This window comes from Plecotus auritus, assembly GCF_963455305.1.
Source record: "Plecotus auritus genome assembly, chromosome: 13".
Classification (NCBI taxonomy): domain Eukaryota; kingdom Metazoa; phylum Chordata; class Mammalia; order Chiroptera; family Vespertilionidae; genus Plecotus; species Plecotus auritus.
The window spans coordinates 8,835,333-8,858,615 of NC_137779.1; the positions used below are offsets into that span (position 1 = coordinate 8,835,333).

Here is a 23,283-nt window from a genome sequence, read left to right on the forward strand (position 1 = left end):
GAGAGAGAGAAAGAGAGAGAGAATATAACTAATGTGAGAGAAAAACATCTATCTGTTGCCTCCTGTATGTACCCCCACCGGAGATCCAAACTGCAACTTAGGTATGTGCCCAGACTGGAAATGGAATGTGCAGCCTTTTGGCTCTAACCAACTGAGCCACCTGGGCAGGGCTCTGCTATATCTTAATTTTCTAACCTTTTGAATATGGTTAATGTAAGTATTAGTAATTCTTATTTGTTGGTATCCTTTTATTCTTCCTCTTCTTTCCTCCCCCTTCACTTTCCCTATCCTTAGGCCCAGAACACTAACCTAGGTAATAATAAGAAAAATTAGCCTTTTACTTAACTTCTGATTTCAGCTGCCCCTTTTTAGTCTTTTTCTTTAGTTTTTTTTTTTTTTTTTTTTACATTTAAAATTGATATTAGGCTTTCTGATATAAACACACAGACACAGACACACACACATACACAGCTTTTACTTGAAGAAATAAAGGATCTTAAAAGACAGAAAAACACACAACGGATATGAATAGTTGACTCAAGGAGAAGTAGTCCTATTATAATAGTATCATTTATATTTTTTTGCCATGTGCCAGGTACTGTCCCCAAGTGCTTTATATGCTTACTAACTCATTTAATAAACTGTAAATACTATACCCTTATTTTTCTAGTGAGGCAACTGAGAGACAAAGGTTACGTAACTTGCTAGGCCCTTGCTACTTATAGACAGCTCATAAGTACAGAGCTGGGATTCAAACTATGGAAGGCTGGTCCAGAGTTATGCTTTTGATCAAATAAATTATAATGATTTCTTATAAGCACAACTAGGACTACAAATTAGTACAAGGGTATATCATTCTATTAAATTGACAGTTATTTTAAAATATATGCAATTTTGGAGCAGGTCATTTTTATTGGTGGGACTATTAATTGAAAAGCAATATGGTAGCATTCATCTAGGAGCCTTAAAATATTTGTATTCATTGACTGGTATTTCTGCATCTAGCCATCTCTCCTAAGAAAATAATCAGGAAAATAACAGTGTTCAAAGATGTTCACCAATTACCCTATATAGTAAAAGGCTAATATGCAAAATGACTGAACAACGAAATGACTGGTCACGATGAAGTGCCCTGACCACTAGGAGACAGACCCTCAATGCAGGAGCTGCCCCCTGGTGGTCAGTGCGCTCCCACAGGGGGAGCACCACTCAGAAGCCAGGCTCACAGCTGGCTATCGCGCAGCGTGGTGGCAGGAGCCTCCGTGGCAGTCAGACATCCCCTGAGGGCTCCCGGACTGTGAGAGGGCACAGGCTGGGCTGAGGGACCCTCCCGAGTGCATGAATCTTGTGCACCGGGCTTCTAATAATAATTATAATAGCGGAAAAAATGAAAGATTGCCCAGTTGTTATGGAATTAATTGTTTTTTTTTTCCAAAAAAGTGACTAGAATATTATGTAAACATTAAAATTGTTTTTGAAAAATAATTCATAATATATAAAAATATTTATAATAAGTGGAAAAGCATGATATAAAACCATGCAGTATGGTCCAAATTTAAAAATGTATGTATGCAAAAAAACCCCCAAACAAACCAGGTAGAACATTAGAATAGGATGCTTATAATTACTTCTAATGTGATTATGGAAAACATTTGTTTCTGGTACAATTAGTTTCCTTTTTGTTTATATTATTATTATTATTATTATTTATTTTTAATGTATTTTATTGATTTCAGAGATGAAGGGAGAGGGAGAAAGAGATAGAAACATCAATGATGAGAGAGAATCATTGATCGGCTGCCTCCTACATGCCCCACACTGAGGATCCAGCCCGCCACCAAGGCATGTGCTCTGAACAGGAATTGAACCAGTAACCTCCTGGTTCATAGGTAGACACTCAGCCGCTGAGCCATACTGGCCGGGCTATTTATATTATTTATTTTTTTAGTGAACTTTCTGCATTGGCATGTAGTACTTTTATAGTCAAAGGAAACCAAATGGCATAAATGAATGCCTAACTGATGCCAATACCAGCTTTTACTGAAAATATTCATTAAAGATTAGATTTGCATGTCTCATAGTGTAAAAGGATAGGTTTCTGAGCTTCAGTTAGTTTTAGTTTGGAATTATTATTTTTGGAACCATGCTTGTTTTTGAATGGAGTTTTTTTGTATCAAAGAAAATTGAAATTTTTTCCTTAAATATATATTCATTATAGTGACTGATTGTTTCAGCACTAAATTTGTTTTGGTTATGTTAGTAGAAGAAATGGTTATTATTCTGCCCTGTGGTACTTGTCTTTTGAATAACAACTTGTTGAAAAAAGTTACTGGCTTGGTGGTGGTGGTGGTTGGGGAGAGGGAAGAATTGAGTGCAAGGGGCACATGTACTGTTGGGTATAGAATGATGAATTAATTTTACTGTCAGTTTTTCTTTTTCTTTTTTTTAATGTAATAAATCTTTATTGTTCAGATTATTGCAATTGTTCCTCTTTTTTCCCCCATAGCTCCCCTCCACCTGGTTCCCACCCCACCCTCTGCCCATATCCCCCCGCCCCACTGTCCTCATCCATAGGTGTAAGGTTTTTGTCGAGTCTCTTCCCGCACCCCCCCACCCCTTCCCCCCCCCCCCCCGAGAATTGTAAGTCCACTCCCTTTCTATGCCCCTGATTCTATTATATTCACCAGTTTATTCTGTTCATCAGGTTTTTTTATTCACTTGCCTTTTAGATTCACTTGTTGATAGATATATATTTGTTGTTCATAATTGTTATCTTTACCTTTTCTTCTTCCTCTTCTTAAAGAATACCTTTCAGCATTTCATATAATACTGGTTTGGTGGTGATGAACTCCTTTAACTTTTTCTTAATCTGTGAAGCTCTTTATCTGCCCTTCAATTCTGAATGATAGCTTTGCTGGGTAAAGTAATCTTGGTTGTAGGTTTTTGCTATTCATCACTTTGAATATTTCTTGCCACTCCCTTCTGGCCTGCATAGTTTCTGTTGAGAAATCAGCTGACAGTCATATGGGTGCTCCCTTGTAGGTAACTAACCGTTTTTCTCTTGCTGCTTTCAAGATTCTCTCTTTGTCTTTTGCTCTTGGCATTTTAATTATGATGTGTCTTGGTGTGGTCCTCTTTGGATTCCTTTTGTTTGGGGTTCTGTGCGCTTCCTGGACTTGTAATTTTATTTCTTTCACCAGGTGGGGGAAGTTTTTGGTCATTATTTCTTCAAATAGGTTTTCAGTATCTTGCTCTCTTCTTCTGGCACCCCCATAATTCTGATGTTGGTACACTTGAAGTTGTCCCAGAGGCTCCTTACACTATCTTCATATTTTTGGATTCTTTTTGCTTTTCCGGTTGAGTGTTTTTTGCTTCTTTGTATTTCAAATCTTTGACTTGCTTCTTGTGATCCTCTAGTCTGCTGTTGGATCTTTGTATAATATTTTTTATTTCAGTCAGTGTATGCTTAATTTCTAGTTGGTCCTTTTTCATATCCTCGAGGGTCTCGCTAAATTTATCGGCCTTTTCTAGGATGTTCTTGAAAAACCTTATAACCGTGGTTTTGAACTCTATATCCAGTCGTTTGCTTTCCTCCATTTCTTTCATTTGTGATCTGTTTCTTTGTCTCCACATTTTGGCTGCTTCCCTGAGTTGATAGAGTGGCTTTGTGTGCTAGGTGTCCTATAGGGCCCAGTGGCTCAGCCTCCCCAGTTACCTGAGGTGGGCAGTCCTGGTGCACCCCTTTGTGGGCTGTGTGCACAGTCTTGTTGCAGTTAAACCTTGATTGTTGTTGGTATCACTGGGAGGAATTGACCTCCAGGCCAATTGGCTGTGAGGATCGGCTGTGTCTACTCGGGGAGAACTTCTGTTCTGGAGACACCCTTAGGAGACAAGACTTGCAAAAGCCTCTGTGCTCAGCTTGGATGGGGTGGAGTCTCAGGGCGGAGCAGACAGCATTGGTTTCCCATCAGCCCTGCCCTAATAGGCCCCTGTGTCTCAGTGTCCCGTGGTAATCACTGCAAGCACCTCTGAGAGAGAAAGCCGCCCTCGAGTTCCACCTGCTGCCAGACAGTCCAGTTTCTCCCCAAATGAGTCTGGGTCCCCAGAGTCTCACCCGAAACTGGAGTTCAGTGCAGTCAGGAGCTTTTGTCTCCCTCCTGCTTGAGAAAGCGAGCCGCGTACTCAGTTGCCAGTCCTCTCCGTGCATGCGTCTCAGTACCTCTGCCTCCTGCAGCTCCTCTGAGTCTCAGTGTGCTTTTCTTTCCTTCTAGTTGTAGAATTTCCACTCAGCCAGCCTTCCTGTGGTCTGGATGATGTCCGTTTTGTCTTTTAGTTGTAGTTTTGAAATTGTTGTGCGAGGCAGCATTTTAGTTTACCTATGCTGCCGTCTTGGTTTCTCTGGCACTCCTATTTTTCAGTTTCTTACCTGATTTAGAAATATAATTAATAAATCAACTAAGGAAGAATAATGTAGAAAGTAGTTTTATATAGAGAGACTGTATAGTAGATGTTTAGGTAAAAATGGCTTAACAGAAAGTAGTGATTATCTGTTGGTTATATTTTGCTTTTAATATAAAGAACTAGGTAGAAATCTTGATAGGAAGAAGTGATTAGTTTTCCCCTTTAAAAGGATTGACATACATTTTTCAGTGGGAAAAATATTATGATTAAGTGTAGTGTAAATATTTACCAAATTTGCTTATCTGTATAGAAGCCTGTTTTTAGTGTTTTGCAACTAAAAAGAAAAATCTATACTGTTGTAATTAATTGTCTTGTCTTTTTGCAGGCTGAACTCACGGGAATCAAATGGCGTAGGTACAATTTTGGAGGGCATGGGGACTGTGGACCCATAATTTCAGCCCCAGCCCAAGATGATCCAATCCTGTTAAGTTTCATCCGCTGTCTGCAAGCCAACTTGCTATGTGTATGGCGTCGTGATGTCAAACCAGATTGCAAAGAATTATGGATATTCTGGTGGGGAGATGAACCCAACTTAGTGGGCGTAATACATCATGAACTGCAAGGTATGGTTTTTGTTTTCTTTTCTTAAAAATTAAATGCATCGTATCTTTTTTGAACAGTGGTAAATTCCAAAGAGGTTATTAATACTTGCTGAGAAGAAAAATCCTAATGTTTAATGGGTGTGTCTCTCAAAGGAAAATCCTCACTCTCACCCGTCTTCTTCCCACTCCCATTTTTCTTTATTTTTCAAATTCTGTTGTCCTTTCCCAGTTTTGCTGGGAATCAGAAGCTTGTGAGCCACTATCATTAAAGAAGAGTTTTGTGTCTTCTGGGTGTGTTGGGTTGGAAATCCACTGTGTAAAAAATATTTTTATTGATTTCAGAGAGGAAAGGAGGTGGAGAGAGAAATAGAAACATCAATGATGAGAATCAGAGATCATCTGCCTCCTACTTGCCCCCACAGGGATCGAGCCCACAACCGGGAATCAAACCATGACCTCCTGGTTCATAGGTCGATGATCAATCTCTGATCCTGCCCAGGCGGGCAAAATCAACTGTTCTACAAAGACAGTGAATTATAATTGGCAAGTCAGTGAAATGAACAGTTGTTTTTTCTTGGACTGTAGCTGTGTGGTTATTGCCAGCAGAACTCTGGTGGGAAATTATAAAATGATAATAGAAACTTAGTGCAGGCCTTATTGGACAAAATTATGAGAAGACATTGGCTAGTATTTTGAAAAAAATATTAATATAAATGATCTGGTCTGCTTTTGGTGTAGCAAGTTTTCTTTTGTTTTGCTCCTGCATTTTATGTAATTAGGTGATTCCAGGAACTATTTCTCTCAGTGTTTCCTAATTTTTAACTCCAGATTACATCTGATAACTAGAAACTGAATTATTGTAAGAGTTTCGTTATTTTAAGCTCTGCATTTTGTATCTACCACAGATTTATAATTAGAGGAAATTTTATCAATATTTTTGAATTTCTGATAAAAGTTTTTGCCTCTTTAGCCAAATGTTTCTATCTAGTGCGCTAAGGAATTTTTCTAAATCAAAACTGATTCTGATCTTTAGTTAGGGTAGGGCATTAACTCTTTTTGCCTTACTCTCTTAGGGCCACCTTTTATGTCCAAACTACTCTATATTTTAGTAATTTGTGGTTGAAAAATTTTAGATAGTGTTTGAAATGTTTTGTTAGTTGACATGTTTATTTTTTTTTTAAAAGAAATGAGTAAAACTAACTTCAATGTATACTGAGAGTCTATCCTAAAGTTTCTAAAGTTGCCTGAAAGATTTCCTGCTAACTTTTGCTTGATACCTTACTAGCTTTTTAATGCAGTCACTCTTATCTGTGATATCTCCTGCCACAACAGCCAGAGGGCAGTAAACCACAGAGGACTAATTGAGCTGTTTACCTTATGGTCCATTTGTCTATTCAACTCAAACCTTTCTCCCCATATTTTTTAGAGTACTTGGCATATAAATCTTTCTGAGTAAGATTGTAACTTAGATGCTTAATCAGCAAAATCTCAGAACTAATATATATCTCAGAGCTATTTCATGTAGTTAGCAGTGAACTCAGGTGAAATTACTTTTTTAAAATTCTGATTTCATTGATCAGAATTTAAAAAATAAGAAACCTCCTAGAAGATACTTCTAAAACTTATATCTGTTCATTTAAATATCAAAACATATATTTTTGTTGCTTAAATATTTTTTTTTAAAATTTTTTAAAAAAATATATTTTATTGATTTTTTTACAGAGAGGAAGGAAGAGGGATAGATAGTCAGAAACATCGATGAGAGAGAAACATCGATCAGCTGCCTCCTGCACACCTCCTACTGGGGATGTGCCCGCAACCAAGTTACATGCCCTTGACCGGAATCGAACCTGGGATCTTTCAGTCCGCAGGCTGACGCTCTATCCACTGAGCCAAACCGGTTTTGGCGCTTAAATATTTTTTATACATGTAGTAGAGCCATGAAATATTTGTTTTAGTTTTTCCTCACCTTTATTTTTTATGATTCTTTTCTGACTCAATCTCCTTCCATTTCTGCACTCTACAATGATCCTTTATGTTTTAACTTTTTGGTCTGGTCTCTATTTGTTAAGCAGCACAAATTATCATTTTATAATGATGATGAAACAAAACCCAGCTGTCTATTAGGCATATTTAGTTGATGTATACTTATTCATACCAACAAAGCACATGATCACCATTCTTAGAAATAACTTACTGTGTTATTTCTCATGGACTTCGTATGTTACTGAGTTAACAAAAGATGTAGGTTATTTAAAATTTTTATGGTTGCCTTAAGTTACATATGTAGATTCATTAATGTATTAAGTATCTTTGTGGTAAAGAATTAAGCAAAGATTAACTTTAAATTGTTGTGTTTTTTTTTGTTGTTGTTTTTTTTTATAAATTGTAGAAATAATACATTTTAATTAGGGAATTAGGGAAACAGAACTGCCAAATGAAGAGAACAAAGAAACAAAACCTGAAGTCTAGACCAGTTTTAATATTTGGTGTTTTTATGTATAAATGAAATTGGTATCATACTGTTTTGTAATTCAGTTCTTTTCCTTAACAGTATATTGTGAATGTTTTCTCATGAGAATAATTTATTTTTATCTTCTTTCCTATTGAGTCCAAAAACTGTGTAAAGTGTTTATTCCTTTCTGAGCCACCAGGAAAGTGTTACAGTGATGGAATAGTCATAACTTTGTGAAAGTTATTTGATTGAAGCATATGAAGCATCTAATTTTGTAGATAAAGTGGTTAAAAAGGGTAATTTAAAATGGTTCAACATAATATTAGAAAATATTTGAAACTTAATTAGAAAAATTAATGGCATAAAGACAACCTTGTTTTAAGTGAGGGAGAATATGACAAGTAGAGCAAGCATGAAAAATAATGAAGGATACGAAGGGAATATTTTAATTGCTATTCATAAAATTAAGGATTTTTGGCATCTATTTCATTCTCTACTAATATATATGAGTCATTTCACTTTGCGTAAAATAACTTTTGGCAGAACCCTGTTAACATTAAACATGATAGTACTATTATATTTGTAACATTTTCTTTTTATAGGGCCTTCTTACTTACTGTTTAAAATGTGTTTTGACTGTGTTATTAGGCATTTCATTTTGTCTTTATGGTGTACCCATATAGGATACCACTAAGAAACATAACTGTAAAATATAATACCAAAGCGGTCATCTTAAATGTAAATATATAAAGAAGCCCTATAGAGAATAATCCTGAGGATACACAAATGAGTTGGTTTTATAATATTAGAGTTTTTGTTTAAATGCTTGAAATATCTATATAAAATAGTCTGAGAGAAGACAAACACATTTATAGCCTATCCCTGTCACTTATTGCTGTTTATAGTTTATATTGTACTAGAGGCCCGGTGCATGGATTCGTGCACTGGTGGGGTCCCTCGGCCTAGTCTGCGAACATCCCCCGAGGGGTCCTGGAATGCAGGAAGGCACAGGCCAGGCCGAGGGACCCCACCGGTGCACGATCGAGGCTGAGGAGGGACTGCGGAGGGCTCCAAGGTGTGTCTGGCCCGTCTTGCCCAGTCCCGATCAGCTTTACCCCAGCAGCAAGCTAACCTACTGGTCGGAGCACCTGCCCCCTGGTGGTCAGTGCATGTCATAGTGATTGGCCAAACGGTGGACACTTAGCATATTAGGCTTTTATTATATAGGATGGCCTAGTAGTACATAGAATGGGCTTGGGTTTGAATCGTTGCTAGCTGTGTATTCTTGGCCAGGTTATTTAACTTAGCAGTGTGGTAGCTTCCTCACTGTAAGTTGGGTTATAAGGATAAAAAAGTTAAAGTACTTAAAATAGCACAGAGAATAATCAGTAATTGTAACATTACTGCTGGTACTACAATGACAATTGACTCATACATCAAAATTAAAACATTTTGGTTTTTTTAATACAATTGGTCTGTTCTGTATAACATTCAATGTTTGTCAAATATTGATTTTTAAAATATACTTTTAGGTTGAAGTGATCATTTTTGAGTTTTGAATTTCACTGTTTGGGTTGAATAACTGGAAATAGTAAAGTGTCTAAGGCATTGAAGATAACCCCGCTCATGAAATTTGTCTAGATTTAAAAACTGTAAACAAAGTTTTCTAATAAATCTTAAGTTGTGTTACAAAGAGGTCAGAACTTAAGATTTGATTTTCTTGGTTACCTGTAAGGTAGATTTTTAAGTTTTCTGCCTTCTCCACATAGTGGTACTGAAGCAGGGAATTGGCTGAACATGTTCTTCCTTGTGTCATCCATGAGTATCTATCAATGGCTCCAATTGGTTTGATGTAATCTCTTCTCTTGATAAGCTGATAATATAAAAATGGTATAAGACAAGCACACAAATATCTGTAATGCAGAGAACACTGTAATTCATACAGCAGAGAGAAATATAGTAGATTGACTACTTTCCAAATGGGCAGACACTCAATTCCAGATCTAATGCATAAGTGTTCCATAAACTTAAAACAAGAACACCATGAGTCTTAGTGCCAAAGTTGATAACCTTTTTGGTTTCTGGATTGCCTATTTAACCTCTGTTAGGCAAGAGCTGTGATAAGTTCTGGGTATGTAAAATGAGTCCTTATCCTTAAGGAGCTCACAGTCTTACTGGTATACAGCTAAATGAATCCTTAATTGTGATGCAGTGGAGTAAGCTATAAATCGTTAAGCATGGATTCTGCATAATCATGCGATTCAACCTTGGGGAACAAAGGATAGGGAGATAATTGGGAAGCCCAGAGTTGGTGAGGCTTACAGGTTAGGTAGAAGTTTTCTAGGTTGGGATAGAACTCCTCCTAGTCAGGGGAAGTCGCCTTACAAAGAACCTGTGGGCATTGAACAGATTGTGGGGAGAACAGGTTTGCCCAGAGCTGCCCAGAAATAATCAGGGAGACTGAAAGCCTGGGAAGGGTTGGGGGGCACAGTGAAGCAAGGGTGAGGAGTTTGGACTTGATTTGATAAATTTTGAGGAATTGTAGGTCTCTGATCAGAAAAATAAAGAATTAGGTGGATCATACACAAGATGAGTATGAGCAGAAAGACCTTAGTATTGTAATAAATTATTTTATTCTAAATTGAACTATGAAGTTAAATATCCTGTTTAGTTTAGGATACAGATTTATTTAAATTTAAAAATACCAGTGATTATGTACTGAATAATCTTTGCAATTTTATTTTACTTCTTTCTTGACTAAATTCTTCTCCACATTTTAAATTTGAATTTTAGAGATTAATATAGTACGCTAAATTGACTTCTCATCAACCAAACAAAATCATTTTATAAACACAATCTTCTGGCCATTTCATTGCCTATTAGTCAGTGGTAGAAAGGATATGCAATCTTGAAATCCCAAAATATTACAAAGAGCAAGTACAGACTTCTAGGGACTGGCAATGGCTTGACTCAAATCATTAAGAGTCCCCAGCCTAGAAGGAGAGTATCCTATAGAGTCTAGTATGTACTTAGTAATGTTTGTTGAATGAATGAAACCTGTCTTATATAGTTCTAATATAATGTAACTCCTAGAGGTTGACTTATAAAAATACTTAACATTTTAAATGATCTGATAATGTGAGAAGATTGAAACCTAGTTAAAATGGGCATTATTATTTTTGTTTTTAATTCCCAAGGAGGTAAAAAAAAATCCATTTTATTTTGAGTATGTTCTATAAAGAAAATTAGCTATAAATGTGCAATTTTATTTTAAAATTATGTGCTTTCCCTTTTCATTTTAAAAGAAATTATTTATTTGCGGGGGGGGGGGGGGAGAAAGAGAGAGAAAGAAAAGCAAACATTGATTGGTTGTTCCATTTATTTATGTGTTCATTGGTTGATGCTTGTATGTATCCTGACCAGAAATGGAACTCGAAACCTTGGCGTATAGGGATGATGCTCCAACCAACTAAGCTACCCAGCCAGGGTTCCCTTTTCATTTTGATTAAAACAACTGAAAATTATAATGGGAAGATATCTATCCACTTATGAAGACTGACTGTCCAATATTAGTATTAGAAATCTTAGGAATCAGCTTTGCTGTCAGTGTAGGGGCAAAATGCCCAGTGGTAAATGGTAGCTAGGTCTAAATAGTTTATAAAGTAAGTGTTCCTTCTTTTTACTGGGATCTAAATTATTCAAGTCTTGATATAAAATTTCTGATTTTTAAAGTAACTTTTATGTTCTATTTCCTGTGTTTAGTTTGAAAGAATTATTTTGCTAAAGTTATACAATTAGTATGATGATTACTCAAATGATTGTAGTGCATTGTACTGAAATATTAGATTTAGTAGGAAATTATAAATTATACCATTAAAGGAGAAAATGAAATAAATACTAAGACTTTGGTAAGCAGTAAATTTATTTTATAAAATTATGCTAAGATCATAGTGATTTCAGAATTTTTCAATATGAAGAATAAAAAAAGATCTAATGGATTACTTATTAACCAATGTTACCCCAATAAATTCAATAAAAAATAATACCTAGAAAAAAGATCTAATGGATTAGATGGAATAATTAAGCTAAATGTGCTTGAATCGAGAGAACAATCTAATGTCTAACTTTTGAATGTAAATAAAATTGATGTGTTACCACAGGCAACTTACTGAACCATGTAATTAGTTTTTTCTATGAAAAATGAGACATTTATTTTGAGATTGTGGTGAAATAGCATGTAAAGGGCTTATGGTCTAATAAAGTGAAAATTAAACAGTTGGTAAAAAAATTATAATTTAAAGGTTGTTGCTTTAGGGAAGTGTTAAATCTAATCAGCTGATTGGTGGGAGGCATTTATGTTTTGGTACGTATAGGTATTATGGTTTAATATTTTTGCATTGATATAAAGTCACCTACATGTATAAGTAAACCTGAGTAAAACCCCCAGTAATGGAATAAATAGTGTTGAAAATTAAACTAAAACTAGGTAATCACCTATTTGTTTTTTCCCCCTTGATATTTAAATAAAATGTTAGTGATAAACATTGTTACTGAAATCTAAGTATTTAGCCTAGCAATTTTAAGGATAGCCTGTTTAATTCTTTCTTCCTTTGTTTGTGTATATTTTATTTCCAAATCTTGTTCTTTAATAGATCACTTTAAGGTTTAGAAGAGATTCCTGTACATGAAAGTGGTATAAAGATTTCTTTGCCCAGTAAAACAATTTCTTTGTTTTATTTTATTCAGGGAGGTTGATGTAAGAATCTGAATATGGTAAACTGGAGAAAACCTTTAGGTATTAGTAAAATTTAAGGGCCTAATTAATCCTAGAAAAGATATGTTTGAACATTAAAAGTGAATGTGGTAGCGATATAAATTTGCATATACAGAGAAAAACACCTTTTGCTTCAAAATTTACAAGCAAGTTTATTGCTGACATATTCAGATGGCATCAGATCAGTCTTACTGTTGAGAGTTTTTTTTAATATAGGAGGTGAAATAAAAAGTCCCTAAAATAAAACTTGGATTTTTTAAGAAAGGAAGAAGATTGGAATGCTCTCTGTGGGCTGTCATTGAAAGGACTCAGTGAGTGTCCTCTCCCATTTATACTGTTGTCATTAGCATAGCCAAAGGGAAACGGAAGCTTAGGAAAAGACCATGTAAACTCAGTGCCCTGACCAGGAATTTAACCTTGACCTCTTGGTTTCTGGGTGGATGCGCAATCACAGAGCTATACTAGCTGGGCTTAAATTCTTTTTAAAAAATATTTTAATGCTAGAAACACATAAGTATGCTTCTTCTCCCCTCTCCCCAAAGATCCCAACAGTTTAGAAATTTGTTTTAATCACTAGAGAATTATGAAAATTGGATTCTGTTACTTTTAAGTATTTCATGACTGAGCTTCTGTCCTGATGTTACCTGAAGAGATTTTCATTGAATATCATTATGGCAAGTAAGTGTTCAATAATTTTCTTTAAAGCTCTATCTATGTAAATATTTTTGAACAATTTTCCACAAGTACTGGGCCACATACCTATTTCTTACAAGCCTGACATTGATAAAATAGATTCTTTCTGTAATTGGGTCTTGTTTTGATCCTGGCTCTTTCAGATTGTGATTTGTCAGTGAGTTCAACAGAATAAGCATTATCCTCTTGAGGCCCATCTAGGATTGAACTAAAGGGTTTCCACAATATCCACATGATCACAATTACTTCTTTTTTGTGTGTGCTGTGATAGTGCAACTGAATATGAGCTGGTTGCCAGCTTGTTGTGGTAGAATAATACCCTGCAGTTTGTAGTTAATCATACAGCAGAATTAGTTTGATTTACAAAAAATTAAGAATAAGATAAAAATTGGGTAAAGATGATGTGTTTTTGTGTTGGAAAAAGATTTTGTGTATATTGGTAAAATGAAGGTTAGAGCGATCACAAATCTATTATAATTTCTTCCTCCTGTTTCATGTAATGTCATATGTAAAATATTTTCTATTTTACAAATTTTATTTATGACTTTGCTAGCCTTGGTTGGGGGGAGGCAAGACTTTTTTGCTAGTTTTTAAAAAATATATATTTTTATTGATTTCAGAGAGGAAGGGAGAGGGAAAGAGAGATAGAAACATCAATGATGAGAGAGAATCATTGATTGGCTGCCTCCTGCATGCCCTCTACTGGGGATCCAGCCTGCAACCTGGACATGTGCCCTTGACCAGAATCGAATTCAAGACTCTTTAGTCTGTGGGCCGTTTCTCTAACCACTAAGAAAAACCGGCCAGGGTGATGTTTGCTGTTTTTAGAGGACATATTATTCACATGAAATATATTTAGTCTAAGAAAAATTTAGATACTCGTAGTTCAGTTTCAGGCAGTATATTTTAAATTTTTTTAAAAAGTAGTCTAGCAGATATTAATAATGAAAAGGATGTCTGCCTTGGTATCCTTGGACAAATTACACACAACTGATTGCTTAGGGAGGAAATCATATTTGTTGACAATGAATCTATTAAGGAAAAATTTATCATGCCATTTATTGGTTTCACGAAGAGTGCAACAAAGAAAGAGGGGCTCCTGACTTGAGTAGCAAATGTGGCTGGGGCAATTATTCCCATTACTCCAGTAAAAGCTTCATTAACCAGAACTCAGTTTGAGCCTGCAAACAGATTTAAACGTACATCTCCCCAGTCCTCTAACCCATCCTCCTTATGCACATACCATTTTACAGAAAAAGATTAAATGACTGAAATATACCATTATCAGTTATTAGTCCAGACATGCACAGATATCAGTTTGCATCCCAGTGTGGTTGGGGCAGTGAGCTAGAAGATACTAAGGGGGGACAAAAACATTTTCATGTGATGTCCTGGCATCAGCAGTGATTCAGCTCAGTTGCCCACACATTTAAATTTATAGTATTGTGTAACAATGATAAAACAAGGCTAAGAAGGATGTTTTAAAAGACTTTTTTTGAGCTTTATAAAGTGTTACCACTGTTTTTTGATCTTTCATATTTATAATTAACACTATTTATTTAACAGATATTTATTGAGTCTACATTGTGTTAGGTGCTATGCAGAATAGAGAAATGAATCAAAAACATATTCGGTTTTTCAGAAGCTGACAGTCTCATAGGGAAGGTGGCATATGTACATAGAGCATTATTACAGATGTCTTAAGAGAGCCACACAAAATGATTGAAGTTCTATGGAAGGAGGCAGAGCTTTGAGGAAACGGTGATTCTTGAACTGAGCCTTTAAAGAATGGGTAGATTTAGCTATTTGGATATATGGCTATGTCAGGGCAAGGACATTTTACATATATGGAATTGCATCTGTAAGGATATAGAATAGGAAAGTTTGGAATATTTATTGGAGTGAGAGTTAAAGATGAGAAGTTGATTGAAAATGCGTATTTGTGCTAAGACATTGTAATTAATAGGTAATTGGAGGTTTTGAGAGTTTTTGAATAGGTCTAGGTGGGAAGCTCCCTGCAGGCTATGAACAGCCTGGATGGGCAGGACCTGCATGTGACTTCTGCCTATCATTGTATTGCACATATTTGTTGAATACATTAATTAGTAAATGAATGAGTGTAATACAAGTTTGTGTAAAGATCATCATTCTAGTACTGTTGCATACAGTGAAGTCCTTTCAGTATTCTGGATCACATAGAAAAACATGCTGTTGTTATAGGAGACTGTTCTAAATGGAGTATCTGACTACAATTCTTGATGAATTGATTTCCTTTAACCACATAATTGAAAAGAATATAGTTTTCTTCCTTTTTTGCAGTTGCTTATTTTCTAATAGTCTAGAATTTAATTTAAAAGTTTTATTAAAATTATTTTTATTAGTGTGGTAGGTAACAGGTAGATTGAGCAATTGGCAAAAAGTTTGTGTTCTAATTGTCCTGTAGAACAGGGTTATGGAACAGTGTTATTTATTGGGTAAAAGTGTGTAATGATATTTATATGCTAGAAGCCTTATTAACTTGTAAATACATCATGGATTGAATGACCTTGGCTTTCCTACTTATGTTATAAATTGGCAGCTCAATACTAGAGTTGATATTTGCTATGTATAAATGATTATGATTGCTTTGCTGAGGCTCTCTGGGATCTACATGTTTCACTGTAGAAACAAATGATGGAAAGCTGTCTTTGAGCTTTCTCCCTCTGACCCTGAAATCCCAAATTAATTACCACCTAATTTAAATATCATGGCTAAATACACTACATCAGTGGTCGGCCAACTGCGGCTCGCGAGCCACATGCGGCTCAGTACTCTGTTGAGCCACATGCAGTTTGCCGCTCTGTTGACTAATGTGTTTGCCGACCACTGGAATAGGGGCTTAATCACAAGGAACAACAACAGCCTGTGATTATTGGAATCGAGAGTCTAGGTCAGTGGTCGGCAAACTCATTAGTCAACAGGGTGGCAAACCGCGGCTCGCGAGCCACATGTGGCCAACCACTGCACTACATGATAGAATGAGTTAGTGTATGATTTAGGCAAGCATTTTCAATGAAATCCTTAATAGATATTTTTTAGTGTTAGTATGCTTTTTCTATTTTATAAAAATAGCCTTTTGGTTTCATCTACTTTCTAAATATTTACAATAGAAGGTAGTACTTTGCAAGTTCTGTAATTTTAAAATGGCATTTTTCAAAGACTGTTAGCAAAGTTGATCTGTTCCTTACAAAGATGCTTGCAAGCACGCCTGCACATATACCCACAGTAGCTCAAATTTCCTGTATTAGGGTGTAATTTTGGTTTGGTAACACATGCAATCTCCCAGAGAATGTTTGAAGAGTCCTCCCATCATTAGTGAATCACACCTTTGTGACCAGGAACCATCTATCATTCTTTTTTTCCATTGGTGACCTTAGCTCAGCTGGCTTTCAGCAGAATCATAGGTCATGGATTGTGGATTACTCCCTCCTATCCACACACATATGTCCAAAATGGGACAGAGGCCAAGAAGAAATTTACCATTCTTTTGTTATCTTTTACCTTTGAAGAGCTAGATACCATAAGTGTATGGTAAGTAAACAAAATAAGACCGAGTGTTCATACTGTGCCTCTTCCTGCAATGTGTTTTCATAGAGAAGTCATTTAGTTTAGCTCATCTTTTCTTCTTATCTATAGTATGGAGATTACAGCTTTAGTTTATAACATGCAGTGAATATGAAAAGCTCATAAATTTAAATGCTGTATAAATGCACTTTATAGTCACTTTTCCTTTAATGAACTCCACACTGTCAAAATATTTAAATCGTCATCAGTTTATTTTACAATTCATAGTTTTGGTAATAATTTCTGACTGTAGATAAAATTTGACTTCTTTTTTCACGTGACATCAGTATAGTCTTAATTAAATTATATGTAGGTATTGGATGTAAAAAAAAATGGTCTTATAATTGATCATTACCTGGCTTTAACTGTGCAAGGATAATTGATAATATCTATGCCATTGCTCCTGAATGGATTTTTAGAGTAAAAAATTAAAATTATGTCTCAATATTGTTTCAAATAGGGAATTATGATTTGATCCTTGAAAATTATACTCTGTATGTGATATATGTTAATTATCAATTGACCAGAGTGTTTTTTACTATTACATATTTCAGATTTAGCAGGGATATTTGATTAGCAAAGGTTACTATTCCAAATTCATCTCCCATGCCATATTAAGACTATTTTCCTTACCACATTTATTTTCTTATGTGCAGAATAGTTTTATTTATGCTTATCATACCTAATTTTATAGTAAAACAAACTAAGAATACATGATGGTTTGAAATACTTATATTTTGAAACTAGAAACCAGACAATCATCAAATATTTATAATTCACTTCTTATGTGCTAGGCATCATGGCATCATGCTGGGTGCTTGATGATCAGTCTTGGAGTGTAAAGTAGTTTTGAATTTATTTTTTCTTTCTGAATCTTAAATGATTTACACGGAGAAATTTAAGATTTGCTGATTCGTTTTTGCACCTTTTGTGTTTATGAAATTCATTTTTATGTAATAGGTGGGATAGATTTAGTAGTCATGAAATAAGTAAGTAGCAGTCTTTACCATACTAAAACTGTTAATTTAACTAGTTGAACACTAGAGGGACTTCAAAGTAATCACTGACTTTAGTAATAATATATTCATTGAGATGCTTTATTCAAAGAGCAGAACCACACAGCATTTTCCAGCTTTTTAGTTTTCTCAAGGTTAAGTATTGTACCTAAAAATTTACCTAACTTATTTAATTAATTTTCAAGTATATGGACTACAAAATTTAATCTTTGCCAATTTTGGTATATCAAAGCAAAAAGGCCTTGACTGGTTAGAGCAGCCATGGGCAAACTACGGCCCGCGGGCCGGATCCGGCCCGTTCGGCTGTTCTGTCCGGCCCGCGGAGCCGAAAGAGCGGAGGGTTCTCTTGCTCTCCCCTCCGCTCCTTTACTTTGAATTTATATTAGTTCACACAAACACTCCATCCATGCTTTTGTTCCGGCCCTCCGGTCCAGTTTAAGAACCCATTGTGGCCCTCGAGCCAAAAAGTTTGCCCACCCCTGGGTTAGAGCCTCTTCTAAAACCCAGTCTATGTATTTAGATAGCCTGCTGAAAGAGAGTGGAAAATCTGGATGTTGGCTATATAAATAATCAGTTTATAGTTTGTTTTTTAGGTCTCTTAGTGGAAGTAAAAAGAGTTTGAGAAAACCATATTGTCATTGGAACAATAATTCAAATTATTATTTTATAGAGATTAAAAATTACTCATGATTTATTGGATATGTATTTTGTGAAAAGATTTATCAGTTTATAATAGCACTAACAGCTAAGGTAATCTACATATTGTAGTTTTTGTCCGTGTAGGTAGCTTTATTTATATTTTTGCTATTTCACATGAATTTGGCAGCTGAAGGTAATTTTAGAGCAGCTTTCTGGAATTTAATCTTTAAGCATTAAAAGTTTGAACACTTCTTGAAAAAGAACTGTAGTTCAATTTTGGTATTAACATTGGACTCTAAAAATAATTTTGCCTTGGAAATGATATAAGATTTAACCATAAAAATTGAAAGTTATATGTATGCAATAGATGAGTGCTCTGAAAGTTTGGTTTGATGGTTATCCAGGGATTTTAACTCAGGTCACATTATTTTTGTTTGTTTTAATTGTCACCCAAAGATATTTTTTCCACTGATCTTTTAGAGAAAGTGGAAGAGAGAGGGAAAGAGAGAGAAACATCGATGTGAGAGAAACACATCGATTGATTGCCTCCTGCATGCGCCCTAACTGGGGCCCTGGCCCTGGCCAGGGAGGAGCCTGCAGCCAAGGTACGTGCCCCTGACCAGAATTGAACCCATGACCCTTTGGTCTGTAGGCTGACGCTCTATCCACTGAGCCAGACTGGCTAGGGCAGGTCACATTATGAACATAAAAAAAATGAATCCAACTTTATATTCATACTAGAGGCCCGGTGCACGAATTCGTTCATGGGTGGGGTCCCTTTGGGTGGCCTGCAGGGATCGGGCCGAACCCACAGTCCAACGCCACCTGCAGCTTCTACCTGTTGCTCCCGCTCATCCCGGCCCCACTGTGCCTGCCTTGGGCTCGGGCCCAATCAGTCCTGATTGGGAGAGGTTTATGATGCCGCAGCAGCGCTTGCCAGTCATGAGCTCTGCATCTGGAGCCCTCCCAAGGGGAGTGGCCTGTGTACCGGCTCTCCGACATTCCCCGAGGGGTCCCAGATTGCGAGAGGGCACAGGCCAGGCTGAGGGACCCCACTGGTGCACGATCAGGCCAGGGAGGGACTGTGGGAGGGCTCCAGGGCGTGTCCAGCCCATCTCGCTCAGCCCGGATCAGCTGGACCCCAGCAGCAAGCTAACCTACCTGTGGGAGCATCTACCCCTGGTGGTCAGTGCACATCATAGTGACTGGTTGACCAGTTGACTGTCTGCCCCCTGGTGGTCAGTGCACATCATAGCGAGCAGTTGAGCAGCCTTAGCATAACATTAGTCTTTTACGCTTTGATTGGTGGTTTGGTTGTTCTGCCGTTCGGTCTATTTGCATATTACCCTTTTATTATATAGGATTATTATATAGGATGTTGCTTTGTAAAGAAGGCCCAAAGATCACTTAAAGATTCATAACATGAATGAGTCAGGTATAGAAATCTTTATTTTCTTCTGAAATAAATTTATTTCTTCATTTTTATATTTGTTTTCTGATCTAAAGTTTATCTCATAAATAGTTTGTTATAATACTGAAACACTGGTAGAAATAGACATTTGCCTTCCCCTATAACAGTTTGCTATACTTTTTAAAATGTGGCAGAAATGTATAATGTAATATAATTTAATTCTTTATGTTTATGAATAGTCACCTTCCTCTTTACTTCGTTTTTATGTACTTTAAAAAGTTAGCACTATATAAATTGAAAATAAGTCAAGTTATGTATAGGAAAAATAATATTAAAATGCCCATCTCTTTATTATTGCTATTTTATCTGCTCTCAACAATTTTGACTGATAAAAATGATCCATGGATTTGGCCTTGGTTTCAGAGAGGAAGGAACAGGGAGAGAGAGATAAAAACATCAATTATGACAGAATCATTGATCTTCTGCCTCCTGCATGTCCCCTACTGGGGATGGAGCCTGCAACCAGGCATGTGCCCTGATCCAGAATTGAACTGTGACCTGGTTCATAGGTTGATGCTCAACTACTGAGTCACACTGGCCAGGCTAGAATCGGCTTTTATACCTTAAATATTCATTGACACCTTTCATTCTAACTTGTAAGATATAAATTCTTAAGGTATGTATTTGTTTAGGTCATTGAAAAATTCATTTGTGTTACTTATATAATTGAAAAAGTCTTTAAAGCCATCCTTTGTGGGCTTTTGCATTTATGAAAATAGTGAGGAAAATATAAATTACCATTGAATTCTAAATGTAGTCTTTTCTTTGGAAAAACCGGCGTTGAGAATATTTTACTGCTAGTCTTAAGTGCTTTGCATAATGCTGATAAGTACTCTATTAAATTACAGAATTTGTCTTGGGTTATTTTGGAGGAGAAATTTGATATTGGAGAATATTTTACAACTTCATTATCCTTTTCTCAAAAGTATGGTCTTAATGTCATAAGAAAAAATGTTGGTGTGTGAAGTATGAAGCTGTTTTCTGAAGATTGAGTTTCTGCAAAATGCCAAAAAGTACATGGAGTACTGAACTGAATTCCAAAGTTAGGATAAAGGCATGTGGGATATAAAAAGCATGTTTTTTTGTTGTTGTAAATGTTGGCTAGGTGACATAATTATAATAGTTGGCATTTCAGGGATTGTCTTCAAGTGCCTGTTGTTTTGAACAGAGTAAAAACTGATCCTGACTTTGTTATATTTAGGGGCAGTGGGTAATAATTGTCTAATGTATTAAATGATAGATATAAAGAGTTTTGTTGTTTTTTACTTATAGAACTAGATTAAGGTTAAGATTAAGGATACCATTTAGGAAAATTTGTAAAAATTTAAATCCCATCTTTTATTCTGTGTCTTAGCTTTTAAAAACGTATCATGTGAGATAAATTTGATCTCTGAATTTCTCTGGGTTAAAATATAATTCAATAGTTCCTAAAATGACCTGGCAAAGACTTAATTAGAAAGAGGCTAATTAGATAGACATTTTACCAAATCTTTTATATTTGGAGGAGGAGGGAAGTATAGAATTCAATTCAACAAGCATTTATTGAGTATTAGGCACTCTGCAGTAGGCTGGGAATAACATGGTCACTGCTTTCTAGAAGTTTGAAATATATAATTATTTTATTTTCCCCAGAAATTTAATTAATGATAATTTGAATTTAGTGCACCCTATTTTTGAACAATTCTCAGGATGCTTGTGAGGTTTTAAGTGGGTTTTCTTTTCTCTGACTGTGTCTTTTTTTTAATTCAGTCTTCAGGTACTATTGTACTTTGAAAATGGGCCAGATATGTGGTAGGTATTTGGCATTCATTGGTAAATGGACAACTCAGTTCTTGGATCTTTTGGAGTTGATAGTAGGACAGATAAGTACACAATACAGTGGGATAAATGCTCTGATAGTGGTAGTACTGCTCTGTTTATGTTTTATCCTCTAAGTTGTTCCTGCTATGAAATCAGGGATTTGTGTCTTGAATTTAAAATGTTTAGTCAACTAAGTTTGAGTTTTGTCTTTTTTAAGATGCCATTACCTTGGGATGCTTAAAAGATGAGCCAGACATGAACTTTTTTTTGGTGGGAGGAAGATGATGATAGGACTTCACTAATCTTGTTGAAGGAGTGGGGGGCAGGTATAAGATAAAGGGGGAACAAGTGGTGTTGGAAAGAGAATTGACTTGGGGTGGTGAACACAATACAATATACAGATGATGTATATAAAAATGTTAAAGAATTAAAGTTTTCTTCCAGTGAAAAACAATGGATTTTACTCAAAATTTTCTCTTCTTAATACAACTTTGCTGATATGATATTCACATATATTATTATGATTTTTTTTATATATCACACATACCAGATCTTTCTTGTAGTTAGATATATCTTTATTGGGTATTTTCAGTGTTAAATCAAGCATAGCAACTGCATGTTAGTCTTTGCTACAATTATCAGCTCTTACACTACCAAATTTCTCTTGACCAGCTTGTATCCTTTACCTTGAATAGGATGTTTGTGAGTATGGAACAAAAGAGGATGGACTCAAATCTCAGCCTGGCTGCATGCTTCTTATGTTGACCAGTAAAGTGACCTTTCATAATCTCTCAGTATTTATGTCACTAATCGGTACACTTTTAAACTAAACTTGGGTATTCTTGAGCAGTCTTTGCCATGGTTTTCCCTCTTTCCACCTGCTTTACATAGCATCCAGAAGCATCTCTGTCCCCTTCTTTCCTGAGACAAACATTGATTCTTGAAGTTGTTTAGATGCTGGTAGGAGTGATGGCTATCAATAGTAACAATGCACTTTGTCATGTATGTAGTAGGAACCTGGAGGTACAGATAAAGTGCCTGGGAATTTGGAAGAGTGGAGATGACCTGAAGTTACCCAGATATTAAGCAAGTGTTTGGAAGAAGTGACATTTAATATGATGCTTTAGAGAGTTGAATTGGGACATGCAGGTTTCAGGGACAGAAAGAAGAAAAGGTAGTAGTCTAGTAACTGACTAACAAATATAAAGGCACAATAGAGAAGTATTGGTCATAGATAGAATTTCAGCTTGGCTGTTGAGAGGGGTGTGGTAAAGAGAAGAGGAAGAAATAAGTTTAGAAAGGTAGTTTAGGCCTGGCTGGTGTGGTCAGTAGTTGCGTGTTGACCTATGAACCAGGAGGTTATAGTTTGATTCCCGTTGGGGTGCTTGCCCGGGTTGCAGGCTCGATCCCCAGTGTGGGACATGCAGGAGGTAGCTGATCAGTGATTCTCTCTCATCATTTATGTTTCTCTCTCCCTCTTCCTTCCTCTCTGAAAGTAATTAAAATATATTTAAAAAAAGAAAAGACTTTTTTTTTTTTTTTTTTTTAAAGAAAGATAGTTCAGATTAGATCATGACTATTGGGTTTAAAGCATTACTACCATTCAGTAGAACATTAATGGGATCTTTTGAGAGTCTTGAACAGTTAGAAAGGTTAATCTGGATTGCAATCCTATCTAATAAAGAGTAATATGCAAAGTAACCATCACTCCACTACACCCACAAAGCCACGCCCACCAGCCAATCAGGAGCGGGTATGCAAATTAACCCCAACCAAGATGGCTGTGACCACGGAGCAAGAAGGAGGCTTGGGTTTCACCAGCAATGGAG

General features: G+C 36.0%; 1 protein-coding gene across 1 annotated transcript in view; it reads left to right on the forward strand.

The window, feature by feature from the left end:
- Positions 1-23,283, forward strand: part of MED13L (mediator complex subunit 13L) — a 273,439-nt gene that overhangs the window by 30,251 nt on the left and 219,905 nt on the right. Inside the window, exon 2 of the mRNA XM_080650333.1 lies at positions 4,787-5,024. Within this exon, the coding sequence (XP_080506459.1) occupies positions 4,787-5,024 (238 nt within the window). The remainder of the gene's footprint in view (positions 1-4,786; positions 5,025-23,283) is intronic.